The 25,770-nt window shown below is 41.0% G+C and overlaps 1 protein-coding gene across 1 annotated transcript in view; it reads left to right on the forward strand.

The window, feature by feature from the left end:
• Nucleotides 1-25,770, forward strand: part of SKAP2 (src kinase associated phosphoprotein 2) — a 191,553-nt gene that overhangs the window by 53,578 nt on the left and 112,205 nt on the right. Inside the window, exon 4 of the mRNA XM_069958762.1 lies at nucleotides 4,664-4,762. Within this exon, the coding sequence (XP_069814863.1) occupies nucleotides 4,664-4,762 (99 nt within the window). The remainder of the gene's footprint in view (nucleotides 1-4,663; nucleotides 4,763-25,770) is intronic.

Here is a 25,770-nt window from a genome sequence, read left to right on the forward strand (position 1 = left end):
TTGATGAAACATTTGTAATCTGTATGAATGAAAGCATTTGTTTAGTATTCCCTCTTAGTTCTCTAGGGGGTGTCCTATTGTTTCCATAGATCTTGTTTGGAGCCATAACACGGCCATGTGCTTGAGGCCTACAATATAGTTGGTTTAATATGTGTTAGAAATTGTGTACCTTTACATGACCTTTAGGCATTTACTTGTCTGTTGGATATGTGGTACAACCTGTGACCTTGTAAAACTCAGTAACAGGTATTTTTGATTTACTAATATGTATTTTCAAGTAAAGTCATTGTGTCTCTTTATCACCCATTGGCATGTATCCCATAATCTACTCATTTATTCTGCCACTGGAAATCACTTTATGAAAAATTGATCCTTTCTATATTCTCTCATCACCTTTTGAAAAATGTTTGAATTTAGCAAAGTTTATGACTTCTACTAAGGTTAATGATGTCTGCACATTAGCATGTTTTTTTGGCTTGACTTTCTGCATCTTAGCTCTGTTGGAAAAATAACAGAGCGGCGATGCCATTGGAAACAGAAGAGAATAATGACAAAACTCTTATATTCCTCATGCTAGTGTCTGTAGATAAGCAAAACTGCCGAAAAGTTGAAACACAAAACTGTCCATACATTTATTTTGTTTGCATTCATTAACCAGCATTGCATTGCATTTGTTTGCATTCATTAGCCAGATGCATCAAGGACAAGATGAAAGCGATGGCAGCGTTTTATTATGACGTGTAAAAACAACTGTCCCTGTATACAAGATTGCATACTTTCAAAAGTTGATGATATGATTGTGCCTTTACACGTAGCAAGTTTCACAGTGAAATCCGCTGCAATACTGATTTCTATTAAAATCAATGGCACTCAATTATTGCAGTGGATTTTCATGCTGTTGCGAGAATATAGTGCCAATATAGTGCCAATGCTTGTCCAGCGAAAATCTTTTTTCTTTCAAATAAACTGTGGTCAGAAAGTTATATAGATTTGTAATTTACTTCTATTTAATAATCTCAAGTTTTCCCATACTTCTCAGCTGCCGTATGTTCTGCATGAAATGCTGTTGTCAAACACAGTGCTCTCTGCTGCCATCTTTGTCTGAGACGGGAACTGTCAAGAGCAGCAGCAAATCCCCACGGAAAACCTTTCCTGCTCTGGACAGCTCCTGTCTGGGACAGAGGTGGCAGAAGAGAGCACTGTGTCAGACTGAAAGAAAATCAACATTTTCTGCAGGACATACAGCAGCTGATAAGTATGGGAAGACATGAGATTTTTAAATAGAAGTAAATTACAAATCTATATAACTTTCTGAAACCAGTTGATTTGAAAGAAAAAGATTTTCGCTCAATAACTCCTTTTATTATTTAGCTGCTGTGTGTCCCTGTCCACACTCCCCAGGTTCTGTCCTGCTTGCTTCTCCCTGTCCAGTAAAGGCCCATTTAGCCAATCACCGGCTGTAGTGGGACTCCACAGTGATTGGCTGGGTGGGCCCTCATTGAGTATGGAACCTGGAGAAGCAAGTAGGACAGTATCGGGGAAGGGCGGACAGTCAAGCGTGATCTGTTTGTAATTTTTAACCTCACAGTAGCTAAATAGTTAACTTTACCAAGGCTATGCCACTATATTTTTGCAGTGGAATGAAAATCACTGCTGGTTTAAAAGGAAAAAAAATTCCCCTGTAAAGGGGCTGTCTGGGGAGCAGAATATGGCTAATGTCTTCTGCTCCCCAGCGCTCACTTCCTCTCTTCCTACGTCCTAGAAGTATACCCACTGAAGTGTTATTGGGCAGGTATATATCCCAATCATTGCATGTGTGCTAAACAGTGCATGTTGCAAGTCTGATAGAAGATCGTCCAGTGGTTGTGGCCAAGTTTTAAGGAGGTAAAGAAAAGTTTTGTGGCGGTGGATTGTGCAATAGACTTTCAGTGGGTTATTAAGTGTTGCTACCTTTACCACTGGCCATCTGTCAAGAATTAAGAGGGGGAACTCTTCTAATCTAGCCAATGCTATACCTGTACCTGTAATCAGTAATCTCTGCAGGGTCCAGGCTGAACAGGTGCTGCTAAGAATGCTAAATGTCACCCTGTAACAATGTTATGACCATCAAGAGCTGATGGCAGAAATATTCTCCATTAGAGAAGACCATATAATACAAGGGTCACACTGGCATATTGAGCCGGCAGATAGGCACTGCTTCGCGCATGGTGTGCCAAGTCAGCTCTATATCAATGACAACGATGTTGGAAAGTATAATGCTGTCTGCTGAATAGTAGGGTAGTTTAGACTTCTCTAGAAATGCAACAATTTTTAGGTTGACCCAAACCGAAAGAGTAAATAATTGCACCTATAGGACAGTTAGAGTTTTGAGCCAGTTCTCACCCATACTGTGAGAAGACTAAAACGTGGAGAGAAGACCATGAAAATTCAGTTTATTGATGGTAGAGCTCTTGGCAGAAGTTCACTGACAACTTTTTGGTGACAGAGTTTGTGCTGTGGATCGGCAACAATCACCTAGTGCATTTGGGCACCACCAGTCTAGGGGCCTTAGGATAGCACTGGCCAAGTTTAGGTACATGGTACAATAAATATGGGGAGAGCACATTGCGTAATTGGTATGGGTCTACAATTATTCCTTCTTTCTGTTGATGGTCATCACCATAAAGATGCCGGTCTGCAGCAAGAGGCAAGTAGACACTACAGAACTCAATGGGGGGTTTGACTTGGGAGTAGTTGCTGGGCAGACTGGTCCATGTGGTGTGTGGTGCAGCAGTCCAACCTCCGTGATAGAGAGACTATAGTCAGCATGAGTACCATGGATAAAACATATAACAAGACGTAACTCCAGGCTAGACTGCAGCAACCAGACCAAAGAGAAAGAGCACCTGGTATAGATTCCCACATCGAGAAATGCAGATGTCAGCTATTACAGAATTTGTCAAAAAACCTTTTGCACACTGTTGGAATGTTGTAATAAGCCGGGCCAGAACCAGGTGTTGTCATTATTACAAATATTATAAAGGTTGTATACATTCATATTGACCTTATCTACAGTATATGTAAGGTTTTGTTGTAACCTTTTTGTTTTTTGTTGCATTAATTCCAGTAAAGAAGAGGTTAAAGGGTAATTTTTTTTCTTTCAAAGTAGCTGGTGTCATAAAGTTATATAGATTTGAAATTTACTTATTTACTTATTTCTCAGCTGCTGTATGTCCTGCAGGAAGTGGTGTATTCTTCCCAGTTTTAGGCTATGTTCACACTACGTACGTTTCGTAAGAATCCCGGCCGTTGTAACAACGTAGAAAACTACGTAGAGCTGCCTTCTCAGTGAATAGTGGCTGCAGAAAACCTGTCAGTGCACACAATGGAGCGTGCGGCTCCAGCTGCACGCTCCATTGTGTGCAGCTGGGAATTCGGATGCGGGAATGCACTGATGCGCCCGCATCCAAATTCCAAAAGTTCCTGTCACGGACAGAGGGGGCAGCAGAGAGCACTGTGTCAGACTGGAAAGAATACACCACTTCCTGCAGGACATACAGCAACTAATAACTATGGGAAGACTGGAGATAACTTTCTGACACCAGTTGATTTGAAAGAAAAAAAATATAGTTCCCGTATAAAGGGGTTATGCAGGTTAAGGCTATGTTGACATAGGGCAGTCTTCATTTGGAGTTGAAATGATTATCAAAAGATGGTTGCCAAAATGACGGTTGTCCAAAAAAGGCAGACATTTTGACGTTTGGGGGACATAGTTTAAAAATGTAAATGATGAACTGCAGTAAACCTACCAAACAGAAGGTGTATTAAAAATCACACATAATTTTTGATTGTTGAAAATATAAACAGGCTGACAACATTTAGCAATTATTAGAATGTGTGTATATTATTCAGGATTAGAAAAGACACAGCAACTTTCTTTTAAAAACAGCGCCACCCCTGTCACCAGGTTGTATGTGGTATTACAATTCACTTTAATGGAACTAAGCTGCAAAACCACACCCAAATGCAAGACAAGAGTGGCGCTGATTCTAGAAGAAAGCGGGCATGTTTTTCTAATCCTGCATTATATCCAGTGATAAAAAAACACCAATTTAGCCATATTTATGAAATTCTATTTTTACTTTAAATCACAAAACATTACAATGTAAGCAAAAAATCTGAGCCAAATTGGTTAAAATGTGTTAAATTTCAGCCATCCAAATTGTAAATAAGCCCCAAAAATTTAAAGACCAACATAGGATTATACATGTAAACCATTGCCTCCAAACTTTGCTGTCATATCTATGAAAAGTAACTGGTGGTATGTATTAAACACCAGCAGACCTGGAGCCACCTAGCTCAGAGGCTACAATAAAATAAAATATAAAATATAAAGAAATAATAAAAATGACAATAATATATTTTTCTTCTTAAAACTGGCAGCAATCACTTGGTATATAATCTCGACAAGATTATTTTACATTGTTATTTTTGTCTTTGTTTCAGTTTGATTTTAAATTAATTACTTGGCGTAATTCCTACACGCTAAACAAATATTTACAACTTGGACTGTGCCAATTAATAACTTAGGAAAAAAAACTGAAGCCTGGAGAACATTCCGGATTTCTCCACTGTGAACTTATTATACAAATGGAGTCACTTGACATTTTTTCTTTCCCTCTAGGAGACTCAGATGATGTGGAAGAGTTGGATTTCCCTCGGCCCCCTGACACATCTTCTATAGCCTCTGATCGAGATAAGGATGAGGAGCTGGCTTCTGACGGTATGCTTCTGTTTATTTCTCTGTATATTTCTCTGTCCTACAAATGGGTGTAACAAGATACAAGAAATAGAGTTACAGGGCTACAGAAAAAAAAGACAAAAAATAAAGAAGAAGATAAGATTGCAGCTGTGTGTTTTCTTTTACTCGGAATCTTTTAGGAACTGAAGAGCTCCCTCTAATGGCTCGTCACATAAAATTGATTTTATTGTACTGCAAAAGTTATCCCAATAGCTGTTTACTTTGGGATTATGTCACTTGCATTATAGTTTTCAAATATTATTTCCCCTCTTATATTTTATCTATCAAATTAATTTGTAAACTAGATTTTTGGCTAATATCGAAATTTTTATTCATTGTATTACTGTATTGATAATCTACAATTATGCAGAGTTCTAAATAAATGAGCTCCTGATAGTTGGGTGATGAAGGTTTCAGTGTTATTCAGTTGTAGATTGTGTTATCAAATTGATCAGTATATATTTTGCATATTTATATATTTAAAAACAAGTAAACAGTTGAAAAAAATATATTTTTTTAATATTTATTTCTATACAATATTTTGATTCAACATATTTTATAATTGTATTTCGGCATTTCATGTTTTATTTTATTTTTTTAACAAAACTTTTTTGTACAGTACCACTGTACTGTAAACTATTGCACTGTACATTGTGTATAGAATATATATATTATATATATATGTGTACGTCATACAGTATATACACAGTTTACAGTACAGTGGTTTCATTTAACAATGTTAAATGTGTGTGTGTGTGTATATATATATATATATATATATATATATAAATATATACTGTATATATATTTGTGTGTGTGTGCGTATATATATATATATATATATATATATTTATTTATTTTTTTAGAGCATTCCGATGCATTTTCCTATATGCAGGAGTGCAAATTAGCTCTCCTCCAGAGACAATTACTTTACTCCTAGCCGGCCATTACGTTATTTTTTTTTTTTTTCTAAACAGCAATAATTGATGACGCTGTATATAAAGAACCGTTTAGGAAAACTTAGCAAATGATATTTGGCAACAACTTCCCTGGGCATTGTATGTATTCTCGTGCGATTTAATTACATGCAGAGGGTGAAAGCATTGTAAGTTGGTTATAAAGTTATGATTGAGTAATGCTTTGCGACATGATGTGATGATCAGGCAGGGCCACTCTGTCTCTAAGTACAATTGCCAAACTAAAATATGCTTCCTGCAACACAGCACTCAAGGTTTTATGCTATCCAGATCATTCCCGTTGGATGCATAAATTGCCTTTATGGGGTATAAAATTATGTCTATTGCAGAGCAGGGATAAGTGAGCTGCATGCATGTGCAATAAATACACTACTCAGTGATTCAGGGAAACAGACTCTGTCGTCCTTAGAACTTTACCCCTATATATGGGAGCAGTTAGTATATTCCATCTTGTTCTGCCCAGATATGATTTACTTTTACTCGAAATGAAGCACTATTTGCTTTACTGGAGTATTCATCAGTAACTAACTGAAAATGGCTCCCTTACTGCTCGCTTATTAGATTTAGGTAAGGCCGCGACTTAGTACATGTTTATCGTACGAACAATATCATTCCAAGATAAGTCTATAACGAAGGCCGTAAAATCCGCTGATTTAATGGGAATTTAGATTTTATGACTACATTAAAAATATAGAGTTCAAAGGTATATGAAGTGAGTGCAGGCAAACCTGACATGTGTCTGGTCCACATATCTATCATTGGAATCAACCACTGGGCCTCAGTAGGACGGGTGGACTGTATCCATGTTTAACTGTTTGTTTTCTGAATATGACACCAGAACACCCTGTGGGAATACAGCACTGTATCAATCTATCATACCGATCTGAATTTTACACCCAGCATATGAATAGTTAAACATGGGTCCAACATGCCTGTCTGTACGAGGCCTCAACCACAGAGAGCAGCCTCAGCCTTATATCACGTCTTTCCAGTGCACAGCTTTTGTTATTGTTTGCCTAAAGTGCATCTTTAAATATATATATATTTTTTAAATAAATAAGTAAATTTTTTTAATTCTCTCATTTTTATTTATTTTTTATAATATTTTTCCCCCCATAATCCTTCAGCTGTCACACAATTCTCTATTAGCTCTACTAGGCAGAATTTCAACAATGAGCTAAACTAAATTAGCCCGGGTCATGGCGAGGTCTGTTATTAAATCTTATTGTTATTTTGTCCTTTTGACTTCTTCTTTGCGGTTCACACCAACAAAAAGTATATAAACGGGATACTTTCCAAACGCTAAACATGATAAGTATTTTTCATAATGCTAATGTAATTTTCAAGGTACCGAAAAGGTCACATCCCTATATTTCTATATGCATTCGAAATCTCTCATTCTGCTTAATATTTCTCCCTCACTGTTCCCTCTGGTTCAAAAGTTCATCCGGTTCCCCAATGGCCACCTAATTTTCTAGTTATTCCCCGAAGCCATATGTGTTTTGGTTTCTTTATGGATTATTAAGTACCGTAGGAAAGTCAAATAAGTTATATCTTCTAATGAAATTCTAGCACACTTCAGATCAGTGATGCCTAGACTTGATTGCTGGTAGCAATTATCACAGTCTGGGTGTAAAGTGATTGGTTTTACATGGTGCTGAGCAGAAGAACAAAAACCTTCACTTAACTGCATCCAAATAATGTAATTACATATCACAAATATATTACGTGGATAATATGGAGGCTACTTTTTATGCTGATTCATTCCAAGTCGCTAAGTTCACGCATGGCGTCAAACCAAGTTCATATGCAGGTTATTGCCAGCTAGTCACAGGCTTCGAGTAGGAACTTTGATTTTTTTTTATTTTTTACATTGGACCTTGATACTGGAGATTAATGGAATTTCAATGAAGAGACTAAAGTGGTCACCAATTTGTCAGTAAAACTAATGAGGTTTCTGTGGTGGTGTCTTCTCATTAATACCAGTTGTTTGATAGGTGCTTCATACAACAGAGGGGAGATAATTGATTTTGGAATAGGGATCTTGGTTCATTTATTGATGCGTCGGTGATATGACATCTAAATGACAGATTTCAATGGCAGCGTTCACATTACGGTATCAGAATTGTATTATTTTTCTATTGATGTTCGCCGGCTAATAACTTGCACTGAATGGGAAGCATTAAAAGCCTGGTGTATAAAAATAAATTTGTATCGAAAAAGGATGATGTCGAATAGATTGTGTTTTGGCAGCTGAAACAAAAAACGTAAATATTTAAAGGGATCAATAGAACTGGATAGAGTTCAGTCATTGACGGTGGTTCAAGGTACTCGGCATATTAAGTGTTAAAATTAACCCCTCTTTTGTGGTTGAATATTTATAATTAAATATGTGAATAGTCAGCTGACTATAAACCTATTATAAAATAATGCTATGGTGACAAATGAAAACATGAGGGGGGGGGGGGGGGGGGGGGGGGAAATGCTATATCAAGAATTTTGCACCAGGTGTATTTTCTGGTGTATTTTTGCCCAATATTTTTTCTGTCTTGTTAGAGGCATTTATAAAGAATTTTTGCCTTTTTTTGTGACTTTTCCAAATTTTTATATTTCGTCACAAAAAGTGGGAGTGGCTAAAGCATTGTGAGTTTTTAGAAACAAATTAGGTTCAAATAGAATCAAATTTAATACAAATAAGATTCAAATATTTTTAAGCGCCATAAAGATTACGTGACTGGAAAGTGCAGTGAGAAAAAAGGGCAAATTTATCATACATCATCTAACAATATAATTTATTTTGGTATAAAAGAGACAGTGTAAGGTCAAAAACAATGGGTGGAAAAAGTTGCACATGATAAATTCCCCCAGCATCACCTTTTTTTATAGATTTTTTTTTAACAGTTTATAATTTTAGTTTTTTATTTAGTTTAGTATTTACATTTAAAAACGTATTTGTTACATTGGTTTAAAAAATCCTTACACGCTTTATAAAAGGTCAACATTTACATATCTATACAGAAGGGAGAGAGGCTTGCATAGACAGACTGGTGATGGTTCAGGAACAGGATGGTACTCGACATCCAGGGACTCATGTTAGTGAGCCATATCAATAAAGCTACCAGCAGCTGTCCTGTCAATAGTAATAAAGTTACAGACTACAATGTGCAGCATTCTAACTAGACCCTCGATCTTCTGGGAAGTTTAATCTTTTATAGAAACAAATGTCCTTTTGACTGGACATTATTTATCTCTCACTTATTGCAATGGCTTTAATTATGTGATGTATTTGCTTAGGATGAGTGGTAAATGCACAGGCCGGGGGGAGGCAGGTCACAGATAACCACAGGCTGCAGTCTGGCTGCTACCTCCCTGCTGGTACATGTCCTTCTATGGGTTAAAATTGCATCATCCAGCTCTAAACGCCGGCCCTTGCCTCCTTAGTCAGATCTCTAGCTTCTTCTCACACGTGTATGCATGTTACTGCCTGGTGATACCCAGGGCACAATGGATTCTTCAGCAAGAAAGCCTTTCTGAAGGAACGGGATAAAGAGAGTTAAAAAAGTTAGATTTCTGGAAATTTTTAAAGGTTCACAAAAAAAGTCACAAATCTAAATTTGGTAGTCTTGTACATTGTATTTTACAATCTAATAGATAAAAAACATAAATAGAGGGACAGACAGACTGACAGATATGTAGTAGATACTTTATAATATACATTGATTGTCTCAAACATACAAGCATCTATAAGATCTATGAGGGGTTTCTAGCACACGTCCAGCTAATACTCCATTCATTGTCTATGGGGCATAAGAACATTTTGATTAGAGATGAGCGAATCACTCATCTAAGTGAAGCAAAGCGTTTTGGTCGATCAGTGATCTGTTCATCAAGCCGCCGGCCTTTCAACTCTGCTCCGCTTCCTAACGCTCCACCCCCGGTGCTGAGCAAAAGCTGGGAAAATGAAAGAAGATTCCCAGGATTGGATCCAACTAGAGATGAGCAAACCTGGAGCATGCTCGAGTCCATCCGAACCCGAACTCTCGGCATTTGATTAGCGGTGGCTGCTGAAGTTGGATAAAGCCCTAAGGCTATCTGGAAAACATGGATATAGTCATTGGCTGTATCCATGTTTTTCAGACAACCTTAGAGCTTTATCCAACTTCAGCAGCCACCACTAATCAAACACCGAACGTTCGGGTTCGGATGGACTCGAACCCGAACCTGGTTTGCTCATCTCTAGATCCAACCTTTCCCGGCATCCTGGGAGGAGCGGCAGAGAGCGGAGCAGCACTGAAAGGCCAGCGGCTTGATAAGTGGATCGCTGATTAAACAAAGCGATTTGCTTCGTTTAGATGAGCTATTTGCCCATTTCTAATTTTGATGATAGGGATACCCCTTTAAGACTGATATGGTCATTAATAAATCCCCCCCCCCCCCCCAGTGGGTTTAAAATCAGCTCTTGTAGATTTTGCAGAGTTTCCTTATCTATTCATTCATTTTGACTTTTCCATCAGCAGATTTTGATTTTTCTATTGAAGTCCCATTGGGGAAAATCTAATTCCTTAATAATTTTTGCATTGATTTTCCTGACTAAAGATTTGTTTTTATCTGCCGTGTATTTAAGTATTTAAAAAAATCTTATTTGCAGTTTTTTGTACAGAAATTCCATTTGCAGTAGAATACTGAAAATTTTAAGCAAATTACTTCATGTGTGATCATATTCTTATGACTTGGGCTAATTTTAGTGGCTTATAGTTTAAAGAGTAACTGAATTTAAAGTATATATTCATCTTGTATACACAATTACTATGGAAAAGAAAAAAAAAAGAAAATAATCATCTAGATTACTTAGTTGGCTGTGGCTAAGTAGCAGTAGTTTACATGGCACAGTTTGCACAGGATGACTGCACACATGGTCAGATGGAGTCATTTGGCTGACAGCACCACAGTGTGTATGGGCCCCATTCATTGCTGTCATTGGCTGGGAAGTGTTTGTTTTATATTGCCTAAGAGGATGTAGACATTTTTATTGAATACCAGCATCTCAGTGTATTCAGCAGGGCATATTGGTCAGAGCAAATGCATCTGCTTTATAGCACAATTGCACTGAACACCAGATTTATCAAACCTTACATGTTTTATGAAACTTGAAAGATGTCCCACAAAAAGGGGGCAAGGTTGTGTGACAAATACCTGGCTGCATTCACGAGTACACCAATATTGTATCTATCTCCTACCTAAGAGTGTCTCGACAGTATTAGATACCTGAGGTAAACTAAAAAAAGAAACAGGGTTAAGAGCACCAAGTCATTGTTTCCTCCATTGTACGATGCGGTGATTGTGACGACAACTAGTACTAGGGATGCAAACAGTAAAATCCAAGGAATGGTTTAACTATAACATTTATAATGAACTTTAGGTTATATAACTTTGTAATATATCTTTATTAAAGAATATATATATATATATATATATATATATATATATATATATATTTACTTAACACTTTTACATTGAGTGGCAGGAGTAAGGGGTGACACATGACTTCTCTGCTGCCACCAATGGCTGCGTTGGGAAGCCCTGTTCTTGGCAATGCAATGCACATCGCCGTCATCATGCGCCCGCAAAGCCCCATGCCCCATCATCCCGTACTCCGATTATTATACTGATCACTCGGCTGGCAGGGGTGATTTTGCATGCGGCAGACCTCCTACACGCCTCTGATGTAGAGGAAAGCTTGCTGGGGACGCAGCGCTGGAGCAGGGAACCTTCGGTACAGGCTGTTTCAGGCTGCCTGCATTGGAAGCTCTTTGAATAGATGCTGAGCAGATCTCTAGGTGGACAAAGTAGCTGTTGAGTGATGGGACAGGTGAGTATAATTATTATTATTTTTTTTACAAAGAGGTGACCTGTACTATATGGTGCTGCTGAGGGAGACTATATTATATTGGTACTGCTGGACAGGGGCCTATAATATATGGGGACCTCTGCATGGGGGTTATATTATATGGGGACCGGTGGACAGGAGGCTATATTATATGAGAGCTTCTAAAGATGCAGCTATGTTATATGTTGACTACTGGATGGGGGACGGGGGATATATTATATGGGGACTTCTAGACAGGGGGCTATATTATATGGCAACTACTGCACAGGGGGCCTATACTATTTGGCGACTGCTGGACAGGGGGCTATATTACATGGGGACTGCTAAACGATATGGTTAAAGTATATAGGGGCCACTCTACTGGGGCTAAATTATATGGGGGCTGATGTAATGGATTGGGACTGCTGGATGAGGGCCATACACTATATAGGGACTGCTGCATGAGGGCCATTTACTATATGAAGACTGCTGCACAGGGGGCCTATACTCTACAGAAGCACAGTGGGGGCCTATACTTTATGAAGGTACAGAGGGAGGCTAATGCTATGTGGGGTACAGAGGAGGCCTATAATATATGGGAGCACAGAGAGGGCATATGGGGGTAAAGAGGGGGCCACACTGCTATATGGGGACACACAGGGGATCCTACTATTACTTGTGCTGGAGCAAGGAACCTGCAATATTTCTTTGTCAGATTCGGAAGAGAAGAGCCATGGCTTGGGCCGATTGGAAAAAAAAATTAAATTGAGAGGCTCCGATCAGAGAAGATGTCAGTAGATATAGGATCTAAGTCATTGTTTCAAATATTAGCCTGTATCAGGGGTGGGGTGGGGGTGCCTGTTGTCAAAATTACCTAGAAACAGCCCAGTTAATGAAGTACAGCCTAGACATGAATCCAGTGGAGTGAAATGCCACACAAACAATTTCCACAACAGTTTTTCAGATATCACATAACAAATAGTTTGACTCATGGACCAAATCCCATCTCAGTCTCTCTATGTATAACATACCCTACATTGCAATGTAAGGGTATAGGCTAAAGATGGCCATGTTGCTGTTTGAAATAAATTGCAAGGTATGTGTATTTCCCTTATTTTAGGCTGGGTTACCATCTATTCTGGATTATTGGATAAATTAAAGTAAATCAATTTCCTGCTGTATTTAAATGCAGTTTACTTGGTAAATGTCACCATTGTAAAGAATGAAAAGTTGCTGAACAAAGTGAGTTTCAGACTTTCAGAGATGTTCTCCCATTACTGAAGTCAGAATCCAATTTACAAGGCCTGTTACTATTTATAAAGCGCTCTCCATTCTACACCATTACACAATATATCTGTCTTTGAAAAGGTAAAAAAAAATATAAAAAGAAAGAAAAAAGTAAAGGTACATATTATACAAAAAAAAACAGCATGGTTACACAACTGTATTCTGCTGCCAACGAAGAGAGACTAAACATTTGTGCTCAGGAATATCGATTGGATTTAGTTTAAACACCTGTTATATTCTATAGATGACTAAGACCTGGTGGCTTTATTAAGTACAGACCTGCTTCCTGGCTTGCGTTCATTATACAAATTTCAAAGTGCATCTACATATAAAAGACTGTTATTCCTCTTGAAAACACATGAACACATTGACTGGATGAAGAAGAAAATCTTCCTTAGACCCTCTGCACATTATCAGTTTTTCTCACTACTATACAAATAAAGGGACCTTTAAAAGAGAATATGTCAGTCCTACATTATTGTTAGAACTCCAATGTCATAGAGGCTATGCTGAGCTGCAGCATGCATGCCCCCTCCCTCCCCTATCACTCCCTGCCTTGACCAATTTACATTCTGGGCTCAGTGCTGATAACCAAGCAGGGAGGAGTGGGGGAGGGAGGAGGCATGCATACTGCAACTCAGCACTGCATCTTTAACACTGGAGGTGTAAGCATGACATGAAGCTGACAGATTTCCTTTAAGCTTTTATTGGGATTATTAATTTTTTCTTGACAGAAAGGCATCAATAATGGTAATAAATCATTATACAAGAGAATATACTTGGAACTTTGACTTTCTTTTCTTGCTAATGCACGCACCATATTGTATACCTCTAGTGCTAATCTTGCCCTTGGGTGCATGGAATTGCCATTAACACATTACTAGCTAATGATAATGTTCAATGTGATCTAGTTTAAAGTAGGTCTAACAGGCTACATATGGCTCACTACATATGTTGTATTGTGCTATTCTTTGTCATTTAAAGACAACCAAGTTTGCTCTGAAAATAGGATGCTATTAATATACACTCACCGGCCACTTTATTAGGTACACCATGCTAGTAACGGGTTGGACCCCCTTTTGCCTTCAGAACTGCCTCAATTCTTCATGGCATAGATACAACAAGGTGCTGGAAGCATTCCTCAGAGATTTTGGTCCATACTGACATGATGGCATCACACAGTTGCCGCAGATTTGTCGGCTGCACATCCATGATGCAAATCTCCCGTTCCACCACATCCCAAAGATGCTCTATTGGATTGAGATCTGGTGACTGTGGAGGCCATTTGAGTACAGTGAACTCATTGTCATGTTCAAGAAACCAGTCTGATATGATTCTAGCTTTATGACATGGCGCATTATCCTGCTGAAAGTAGCCATCAGATGTTGGGTACATTGTGGTCATAAAGGGATGGACATGGTCAGCAACAATACTCAGGTAGGCTGTGGCGTTGCAACGATGCTCAATTGGTACCAAGGGGCCCAAAGAGTGCCAAGAAAATATTCCCCACACCATGACACCACCACCACCAGCCTGAACCGTTGATACAAGGCAGGATGGATCCATGCTTTCATGTTGTTGACGCCAAATTCTGACCCTACCATCCAAATGTCGCAGCAGAAATCGAGACTCATCAGACCAGGCAACGTTTTTCCAATCTTCTACTGTCCAATTTTGATGAGCTTGTGCAAATTGTAGCCTCAGTTTCCTGTTCTTAGCTGAAAGGAGTGGCACCCGGTGTGGTCTTCTGCTGCTGTAGCCCATCTGCCTCAAAGTTGGACGTACTGTGCATTCAGAGATGCTCTTCTGCCTACCTTGGTTGTAACGGTTGGCTATTTGAGTCACTGTTGCCTTTCTATCAGCTCGAACCAGTCTGCCCATTCTCCTCTGACCTCTGGCATCAACAAGGCATTTCTGCCCAAAGAACTTCCGCTCACTGGATGTTTTTTCTTTTTCGGACCATTCTCTGTAAACCCTAGAGATGGTTGTGCGTGAAAATCCCAGTAGATCAGCAGTTTCTGAAATACTCAGACCAGCCCTTCTGGCACCAACAACCATGCCACGTTCAAAGGCACTCAAATCACCTTTCTTCCCCATACTGATGCTCGGTTTGAACTGCAGGAGATTGTCTTGACCATGTCTACATGCCTAAATGCACTGAGTTGCCGCCATGTGATTGGCTGATTAGAAATTAAGTGGTAACGTGCAGTTGTACAGGTGTACCTAATAAAGTGGCCGGTGAGTGTATATATATATATATATATATATATATACATATATATATATACTTCAAAATACACTTCTCATATGTGATAAATGTCTGACAGATGGGGTCCCCCCATCCTGCCTTGTGAGATGGCTAATGCATCCAGGCAGAAAATAAATGGGTGTAAATAATCTTTTTTATATATCATCCACTTGAGCTAAAACAATTCACTGTAACTAGTGGGGTGCAGGCATATGACCATAATATAGCTGCTATACAAAGCACTACCCCCCCTAAACCAGAATACAGGTCCTAAACTGTTTGTACCTTGTTGGCCAAATTCAACTTTAAGACACTGGAGGAAATACAATATAAAAAAAATAAATGTAAAGAAACCATTCAAATGAAGATACTTTCTAAAGAATGACCAACAGAGAATCCTTTCTATAATATTAGAGATACAACCTTTCCATAGCTCTGATATATTTCACGGTTTTGTAGCATATATTTATTGATTTGGGTCTTTGTCCTGTCCTTGGCAATATTCAGCTGAGAGATCCTATTGACTTCAATAGGATCGTGTTTTCAGTTGGTATCTGTTTATTTTGCAGGGTTTAAGTGGACAAAAAAAATTACTGTTTGTGAACAAACCCCTGATGGAAATGTGAACCTAGCCTTAGAAATAAGAATATTTCCTGTTCTTGTAACACCAAATATTTGATTTTATAATTAATGTCAAATAAAGAAATTATATACGTTTCAATGACACCAATAGGCAAGGCATCCGTTCCCATGTACCACTATTACTTTCCTAACTTCATCCCGACGTACATGCAATAGGGAATGCTTGAGTGCTGCAGATGCTTTAATAGTAACCTCAGGGCCTAGCACAATTACAAGATATCTTATGTCTACAGTGTATGAAGGTTGTGACCCGTGAGCAGCATATGCCCGGCTTGGTGAGCAGTATGATTCATTTGGGAGGCTATCTATGGCCAGTCAGGCCCTGGGACAGTAGTGTGCAGTGACATTTTAGATTAAGAAAGATTCAATAAGTGCGAGGATCACTGCACAGAACAAGTTATACACATCTCGGATCTTTATTGTGGCTGGTGCAGGGATAGTCACCTCTATAGCATGTAGTCTTAATGTAATCTGCTCTAATTTATTGTTATGATGTTAATACGATTACGATAGTTAATTCTAAAGCCATTGGAATAGACTGTCTGTATCCTATAACAGTATATATTCATGTGTTTTATATTTGTATCTACATTATCTCTCCACATTAAATGGGATACATATATCTTCATGATTCCCTCATCCATGATTTTGTGTTCAGCCTAAGCTCAGTGCTGCTGACTAACAGCATGGGCTCAGCCATCAGGAGGGTATTGATTGCCCAATATTGTTTCATTATGATTGAACTGATGCAAATGATAGCGGAGGCTGCTGGGGTATGGACACAATATCCTCCGCACTCTACATTAATATACAATCATTAGGTATCTGCTACACTTGCACTTTCTACATTGTGGTTTGGATCAGTGATTCTAGTTACAGACGTATGTGTAGCTAACATATAGTTATAGACCATACAATGGTAATAATTTACCTACACAGAAGTTTTTTTAAAACTTTCTGAGCAGCCATATTTGAGACCAAAACCTCTTGTCACATTGGTAGGAACAGTAATAATGAGGTTGATACTCCTTTAGGCTATGTTCACACTACGTAAGTTTCCGGCCGTATCGCGTTCCGTGAAAAAGCGGCCGGAGACTTACGTAGTTAGGGTATAATGGAAAGTATACGATCTACTGCTGCACAGTTCACTCTACGTACGAACTTACGCCCGGATTGTACACGGCGCCGTAAAAAATGAACCAGACCAATTTTTGCGGACGAAAATGCCGTAACTTAGGCCGTAGCGTTACATGCGGTCTCGCACGTAGTGGTGATTTCTTAATTTTTGCAGCTTTTTGTGCCAATCAAAAAGGTTCTGTGGGGTTTCCCGGGCGAAGCTTTCCAAGTAAAAGACCACTGTCAGATCGCTACGTAGGGCGCTCGGGAAGCGTAAGTAGACTACGGGCGTAAGTTCGCGGTCCGTGGCCTCAAGTAGTGTAAATCTCCGGCCGGAGTTTACCGCGTATATGTCTGGCCGCGAAAATATGCGGCCGGACATATACGCAGTGTGAATATAGCCTTAAAGTAGAAGAATCAACATATAATAAGCCATATACAATACATGTAACATCCTTACCTCTTCACGCTCCTGCCCTAGACTCACAGAGACCTGCCTCAGGGGTGCACACTTCATGCTACAGGTGCACGTCTCACTACTTGGCTACAGCGCCACCAGCCGACTGACATCACAGATACCCGATGGGGTCCCTGGTTACCTAAGACGCGGCGGATCCGAATCACCAGCAGGAGGCTGCCAGTCAGCTCCCATAGACAACAGGTGTTTGGATGGAGGTTTAGGGATCCGTTCCAATCACCTCCTGGACCAGGTCCCGGACCTCCTATAAAGTGTATCGGTGCCCTGATATCAACACAGACTTATTTTAAGTGTGCTCAGTGTTCTCACTTTCTTGTTTTGTTACCTGGCTTTTCCTGGCTCAGCTTTGTAACCTGACTACTCTACCAGTTCCTGTTTTTGTACTTTGCTGACCGTTTGGTTTTAACCCTGGCCTGTTGACCATCCTTGTATGTGAGTTTGTCTTGTCTCTTTTGTCTTGTCTTTCATCGTAACCTCAAGAAGTGACCGTTTCTGTGGTTGTCCGCAGTCACCAGTGGTTGTCCGCAGACTGTTAAGGGAAGTCGGTTCGGTCAGCTGGTGGGACCAGGATAGGGCTCATTGTCTGTGTCCTTCCTTGCCCTTTCCCTCGTCATATCCTAGCTACATTGTGACAATACAACTTGGTTTCCCAGTGTTATTAGCCATCAGTTCTATCATGTTGGGGCATCTGGCAATATGTGCTCAGTTCCTGGCCCCACTTCCTATCTTGTGAAATACCAACTCTCATTATGGGTTACTTTACTCTCCAACCCAATCTCCTCATCTACCTCCCAGTTTCTCTCTTCAACCTTCTTCCTAGGCCTGAAATGTTCTAATGTATCTTCCCATAAAGACAGACTTGCTCTTGATCTGGTCTGATCTGGCCAATGTTGCTCAGTTTCTGACGTTATTATCAACTCTTCTCTCACATTTTCTGACCACAACTGTTAGAAATGTGACTTTGCGCTCCTCAGTCCGTGCCGGGCGGCCGAGGAAGCGCTGAATTTCTGTCTGTGTTTGCACTGAATAAACTGTGTTTTACTTTCCAGCCACACCTACCTTGCCTGTCAGACTTCTGGCAGTGCAGGGGTTACTGCACTGCTAGATCTGTTCAGCTGAGCTTGGTGCTGGGATCAGGGCTGGTCCAATCAGCTGCTGGACCTAGTCTCTGATCCAGGATAAAAAGCAGTCAGATCCCTGAGTTCCCTGCTGGCTATTAGTTGTTACTAGTCCCAGCTCCCCTGCTCCTTTCCCAGCGTGCCCTGTCCTAATCCCCTTGCTATTGCTCTACCCGTATTCTGACCTCTTGCCTGACATTTGACTATCCGCTCTCCTTCTGATTTTGTACTGCGTTGTCTGTTTGGTTTTGACCCTGCTAGTTGACTATCCTCTATTGTGTTTTGTTTGTCTGTCTACGTTTTGTGTATTCACCTACGCAGTGTAGGGACCGACTCCGTGGTTGTCCACGACCGTTTAGGGTCGACTGAGGCAAGTAGGCAGGTGACAGTGGGTGGGTTCAGATCTAGGGCCCACTGTCTTTTGTCTTGTCTATGCCTATTCTGTCATGACAGAATAGCCAGCCCCTAAAAAAAAAAAAAAAAAAAAAAAAAATTTTTTTTTTCTTTTGCGGATCATCATGGATCCTGTGAAAGCTCTGGTTGAGCAAATGCAAGGTCTGAACAGGCTAGTTCAGAATCTTGCAGAACAGGTGCAGGAGCAGGAGTCCACACCACGGCAAGTGACCATGACCGCGGCAATGCCTCTGGAACCTCCGATTCTGCTCCCTGAAAAATTTAAAGGGGACAGGAAGGCCTTCAGGATCTTCAAGGAAGGTTGCAAATTATTTTTTCGTTTACGTCCCCGCTCCTCAGGAGATGAAACCCAAAGAGTCGGCATTGTCATGTCTCTCTTGCAGGGTCCTCCTCAGGAGTGGGCTTTTTCGTTACCCCCTGATTCTATGGAATTATCTTCAGTGGACCAATTTTTTGATGCCCTGGGGTTACTATATGATGACCCAGACAGAACCGCTGTGGCAGAGCGACAGCTGACTTCTCTGCGACAGGGTAAGAGACCTGTAGAGGAGTACTGTGCAGAATTCCGTCAGTGGTGTGTTCCTTCAGGGTGGAACGATCCAGCATTGAGGTGTCAATTTAGGATGGGGTTGTCTGACCAACTTAAGGACCTATTAGTGGTGTACCCTACCCCTGACACGTTAGAAGGGACTATGACATTGGCAATAAGGGTTGACAGGAGACTCAGAGACAGACGTGGGGAAAAGAGCGCCTCTGATGCTTCTAAATCTCTTTCTTTCCCTAACTCTACTCCTAAGTCTAATCCTTCTGTTCCTCTGTTGTCACAAGAAGACCCCATGCAACTAGGTGCTGCTGACACCCAGACCCGACGAGCTCTTCGGCTACAGCACAATCTCTGCCTGTACTGTGGCAAGTCTGGTCACTGGGTGAAAGAATGTCCATCCAAGCCTGGTCAACCGGCGAAAAGACTCCAGCGTCTGAGTGACTGTCGAGAGAGTCACTCAGGCGCACAGGTACCTCTAGAAAATAAGAACAAATTGATGTTGCCCATCTCGTTGTTTTTAGGTAATAAGTGTATTTCTGGGTATGCTCATGTGGATTCTGGAGCTTCTGCCAATTTTATTAGTTCTGCATTTTGGTCATGCTTGGGAATTTGCCCTCTTCTGCTTAAATGTCCATTAACTATTACTGGTGCTGATTTTACCCCTTTGGCCCGGGGTAAAATCCAGTACATCACTCCGCATCTTGAGGTGCAAATTGGATCAGTTCACAAAGAAAATCTTGATTTTCTGGTTATGGATAACTTATCCTCTGACATTATTTTGGGTTTGCCCTGGTTGGACCAGCATAATCCTGTGTTTGACTGGTCTAACAGGGAATTGATTAAATGGGGGCGGAATTGTGCTTCTCATTGTATTGCGCTGAATGTCACAGATTGTTCTCCTGTGGAGGGAGCAATTCCTGAGTTTTTATCTGACTTTTCTGATGTCTTTGATGAGAAGGCTGTGGAGGTGCTACCGCCACACCGACCTTATGATTGTGCGATTGACTTGATGCCAGGGTCCAAGTATCCTAAGGGAAGAATCTTCAATCTGTCTAGACCTGAGAGGGAGGCCATGCGAGAATACATTCAGGACAGCCTTCGCAAAGGTCACATTCGTCCCTCTTGCTCTCCCTTAGGGGCTGGGTTCTTTTTTGTGGGGAAAAAAGATGGTGGTCTTAGACCGTGCATTGATTATCGTGAACTAAACAAGATTACCATTAAGAACCAACATCCCCTTCCCCTAATTCCGGATCTATTCAATCAGATTGTGGGCGCCCAGTGGTTCTCTAAGATTGACCTACGTGGGGCCTACAATCTGATAAGAATAAGGGAGGGGGACGAGTGGAAAACTGCCTTTAATACGCCTGAAGGGCATTTTGAATATCTGGTTATGCCATTTGGGTTAAGCAACGCGCCGGCAGTTTTTCAACATTTTGTTAATGATGTTTTCCGTAAATATCTTGGTCAATTTTTAGTAGTTTATCTGGATGACATTTTAATCTTCTCTCCTGATTGGGCCTCACACATAGGTCATGTTCGTAAGGTTATGGAATTGCTCAGATTGAACCATCTGTACGCTAAACTGTCCAAATGCCAGTTCGGGATCCAAAAGGTCTCTTTTCTGGGTTACATTATCACCCCTAACTCCTTCTGTATGGACCCACTGAAGGTGGCTGCTATTGAGAAATGGGAACGACCTACTAGTCTAAAGGCCCTGCAACGATTTTTAGGATTTGCCAATTATTATAGAAAATTTATTAAAGGCTTCTCAGTCATTGCCAAACCACTGACTGACTTAACCAGAAAAGGAGCTGATCTTGTGAACTGGAGTCCCGAAGCTGTACAGGCATTTGGACAGTTGAAAAAATGTTTTTCTGACGCCCCAGTGCTTATTCAGCCGGATTTAGATCAGCCATTCATCATCGAGGTAGATGCTTCAGAAGTGGGGGTTGGAGCGGTCCTCTCACAAGGTTCCGAGACCCTCACTAATCTTAGACCTGTAGCCTATTTTTCAAGGAAGTTCTCTAAAACTGAGTGTAATTATGACATTGGTAACAGGGAGTTGTTGGCCATTAAATGGGCCTTTGATGAGTGGAGACACTTCCTTGAAGGGGCTAAACATAAGATCAGGGTTTTAACTGATCATAAAAATCTCTTATACCTTGATAAAGCTAAGCGCCTTACTCCTCGACAGGCAAGGTGGGCGTTATTTTTTACCAGGTTCCATTTTGAAATTACCTTCCGTCCGGGTTCTAAGAATGTCCGAGCGGATGCTCTGTCTCGCAGCTTTGAGGCCAGCAATGCCCCCAGGGAAGAACCTGAGACTATTTTAGCACCAGGTGTGGTCGTTGCCACCCTCCAACCTGACCTTGCCGCCCAGGTGGTAGATTCACAATCCCTAGCCCCTAGGAACATCCCGGAGGGAAAACTCTTTGTACCCCCCAACCTTCGACTCAGAGTTCTTGAAGAGACCCACTGTTCAGTTTTAGCAGGTCACCCGGGCATTGCTGGCACAAAGTATCTGCTCTCACGGTATTATTGGTGGCCGTCTTGGGCCAGAGATACTAAACTGTTTGTTGAGGCCTGTGAGGTCTGTGCCAGGTCCAAGGTTCCTCGTAGATTACCTGAAGGTCTTCTACATCCTCTCCCTTTGCCTGAGAGACCCTGGACCCACATTTCAATGGATTTTATCACTGACTTGCCATCTTCAAAAGGGAAGACTGTTATTTGGGTCGTAACTGATAGATTTTCTAAAATGTGCCATCTGATTCCCCTTAAGAAACTCCCTAATGCACGTACGTTAGCATCTCTGTTCATCAATCACATTTTACGACTTCATGGGGTTCCAGAGAACGTTGTGTCTGATAGAGGGGTGCAGTTTGTCTCTAAGTTCTGGAGGGAGTTCTGTGGTCGATTGGGGACTTCATTGGCATTTTCATCTGCCTTCCATCCTCAGACTAATGGGCAGACTGAAAGAGTCAACCAATCATTAGAACAATTTCTAAGATGCTTTGTTTCTAGTGCCCAGGACAAATGGAAGGAGTATTTGTCCTTGGCAGAATTCGCCCTCAATAATAGAGAAAATCATTCTACCAAAATGTCGCCGTTTTTCTGCAATTATGGTTTTAATCCGAGGTTTTCATCTGCGCATGCTGCTGAATCTGTTAACCCGTCAGCTGAAAAAACCTATAGAAGACTGTGCACAGTCTGGGCCCAAGCTCTTGAGAACTTGGTTAAAGCCCAGGAATTATCGAAAAAACAAGCTAACAAAAGACGCATATCTGGCCCAGAATACCTAGTGGGTGACAAGGTGTGGCTTTCCACCAAAAACTTGAAACTTAGGGTTCCGTCTGGAAAACTGGCACCCAAATACATTGGGCCTTATGTCATCACTGAGATAATTAACCCTGTTTCTTTCAGGTTGTAATTGCCAAGAGTCATGAAAATTCATAATGTGTTCCATAAGGCTCTATTGAAAAGGTATATCACTCCTGTGTTGCCGTCTATTCCTCCAGATCCCCTGGTCATTCAAGGGGAGCTTGAGTTTGAAATTGAGAAAATTCTGGACTCTCGCCGGGTGCAGAACTCCGTTCAATACCTCATTCATTGGAAGGGGTTCGGCCCGGAAGAACGGACTTGGGTGGCAAGCCGAGATGTCCACGCTCCCCGTCTCATTAGACAATTTCATAATTGTAACCCCTCTAAGCCTCGTCCTTTGAGTGAGGGTCCTGAGGCCCCTCATAAGAGGGGGGGTACTGTTAGAAATGTGACTTTGCGCTCCTCAGTCCGTGCCGGGCGGCCGAGGAAGCGCTGAATTTCTGTCTGTGTTTGCACTGAATAAACTGTGTTTTACTTTCCAGCCACACCTACCTTGCCTGTCAGACTTCTGGCAGTGCAGGGGTTACTGCACTGCTAGATCTGTTCAGCTGAGCTTGGTGCTGGGATCAGGGCTGGTCCAATCAGCTGCTGGACCTAGTCTCTGATCCAGGATAAAAAGCAGTCAGATCCCTCAGTTCCCTGCTGGCTATTAGTTGTTACTAGTCCCAGCTCCCCTGCTCCTTTCCCAGCGTGCCCTGTCCTAATCCCCTTGCTATTGCTCTACCCGTATTCTGACCTCTTGCCTGACATTTGACTATCCGCTCTCCTTCTGATTTTGTACTGCGTTGTCTGTTTGGTTTTGACCCTGCTAGTTGACTATCCTCTATTGTGTTTTGTTTGTCTGTCTACGTTTTGTGTATTCACCTACGCAGTGTAGGGACCGACTCCGTGGTTGTCCACGACCGTTTAGGGTCGACTGAGGCAAGTAGGCAGGTGACAGTGGGTGGGTTCAGATCTAGGGCCCACTGTCTTTTGTCTTGTCTATGCCTATTCTGTCATGACAACAACCTTCCCTAATTAACTGTAAAAGTAATTTTCCACCTCCTCAGAACTCACTTACCTATGACACATAATGAAATCTATACTCCATTAATACTCAGCAACATATAGGCAGAGTTCAATGTCCCCAATCTTCACACTCTCCTGTCCCAATCTGTTTGTCAGACATTACAATGAAATAATTATTAAAGGGGAACTCCGGGTAGAGGTAAAAAAAAATGAAACTTCTGCAGAAGCATAAAGCATTACTTACCTATCTATCCCAGTTTTGAAACTACCAAACATCTATTTGTTTGGGGGGGGGGGATTGTTCTGTTTTGTGTCTCTGTATTTCCTGGTTGAGCAGATGTCCTCAGTACTACAGGTTCCAGAATGCAATGCTTTCCCTCAGCTGTTCCATCACAGCCCCCCACCATGCACATTCCCCACCCAAAGCTGTTGCAGAACATCTAGGCTGTGTTCACACATTGCAGTTTCATTGTGTTACTGAATTATTTGCAGTAATTTATGATTTCATTGTGGTCCCACCCGCACAGCACGCTGTATTCTCTGCCTGTAACACCACACAGCACGCTGTATTCTCTACCTGTAACACCACACAGCACACTGTATTCTCTACCTGTAAAACCACCCAGCACGCTGTATTCTCTACCTGTAACGCTGATATTGGAATAAAGCAAAGAACTTTTTAAATTACATTTTTTTTCTTTTCCTTTCCACACAAATATTATGATTAAGCATCTTTTATCTTATAAGTTGATTTCCACAAAAAGGACTTTATATGATACTATCTTACATGGGATATACTGTATATGCCTTATTTTTGTACAGGTGGGATTGGCAGTGCCGGCTCTTATCCTCTCTGCTGTTTAGGATTATCTATTTGTGTTACTGCATCATTTTTGTGCAGATGCTGCAGTACTGCAATGACACTCCAACATGTGTGAACACAGCCCCAATTTCTCAGTAGACTTTTGCACAATCAGCGAAGTTGAAACACCTGCTTCTGGCCGGTCAGAGATGGTCAATCACGCCCTGCCCCCTTTCTGCATCATCAGCCTGTGCCTAGCAGACACACACAATGTGAGACAGAGACATGGAATATTTGTCTCCTAAGGGGGGATAGCAGAAGGAACAGGAGACAATGTGAATTGGCACAGAGGCCATTTTTCTTCACTTCCTGGATTTCTATCAGCTACCAGTGTGGCAGAACCGCACAGATACAGTAATACATTGTATAGACACATCTATATAACTTTTAATGTTCTTTAAATAGAAAACAAGTTTTCCTTATCCAGAGTTCACCTTTAAGCACCCTGGGTAAAATAGCACCATCTATAACCACCCTCTAACATGACAGCAGCAATTTTGACACACACCTCCATATCATTTTTCACATCTTACTCTACAGAAACTGCTCTTACTAAAGTCTCCTATAATCTCCTAATGGCTAAATGCAATGGTAACTACTCTCTATTGGTTATTCTGGATCATGTTACACTATAGGTTGCCAACTCCTCCCTATTATGCTCCACTGTTTGGCCTCATGGGTTCTGCTCTCCGCAGTTTTCTCCATACCCTTCTAATAGTTTCTTTAGTATATTATTTGCCAGTTCTACTTCTCTTCCTCCTCCTCTTTCCTTTGCTGTTGGGCTTCATCAGGGATCATTTATAGGTCTGCTCCTATGTTCTTTGTGCACAGGTCATACCATTTGGTCATACCATCTCAGTGACACTCAGGTATATACCTCTTCCTGTGACATCATCTCTGCCTACTATAAAACACCAATGACTACTGTATATTCTGTTTCAGATAATATTATGTCCTTGAACTTTTTTAGGGAGGGATTTAGACAGTCTTAAATAAGACCCCTTTTTCCCTAGCAGGATTCACTAAGAGGCGAACGCCTCTTAGTAACTCCG

The sequence above is a fragment of the Dendropsophus ebraccatus genome, chromosome 2 (genome assembly GCF_027789765.1).
Source record: "Dendropsophus ebraccatus isolate aDenEbr1 chromosome 2, aDenEbr1.pat, whole genome shotgun sequence".
NCBI lineage: Eukaryota > Metazoa > Chordata > Amphibia > Anura > Hylidae > Dendropsophus > Dendropsophus ebraccatus.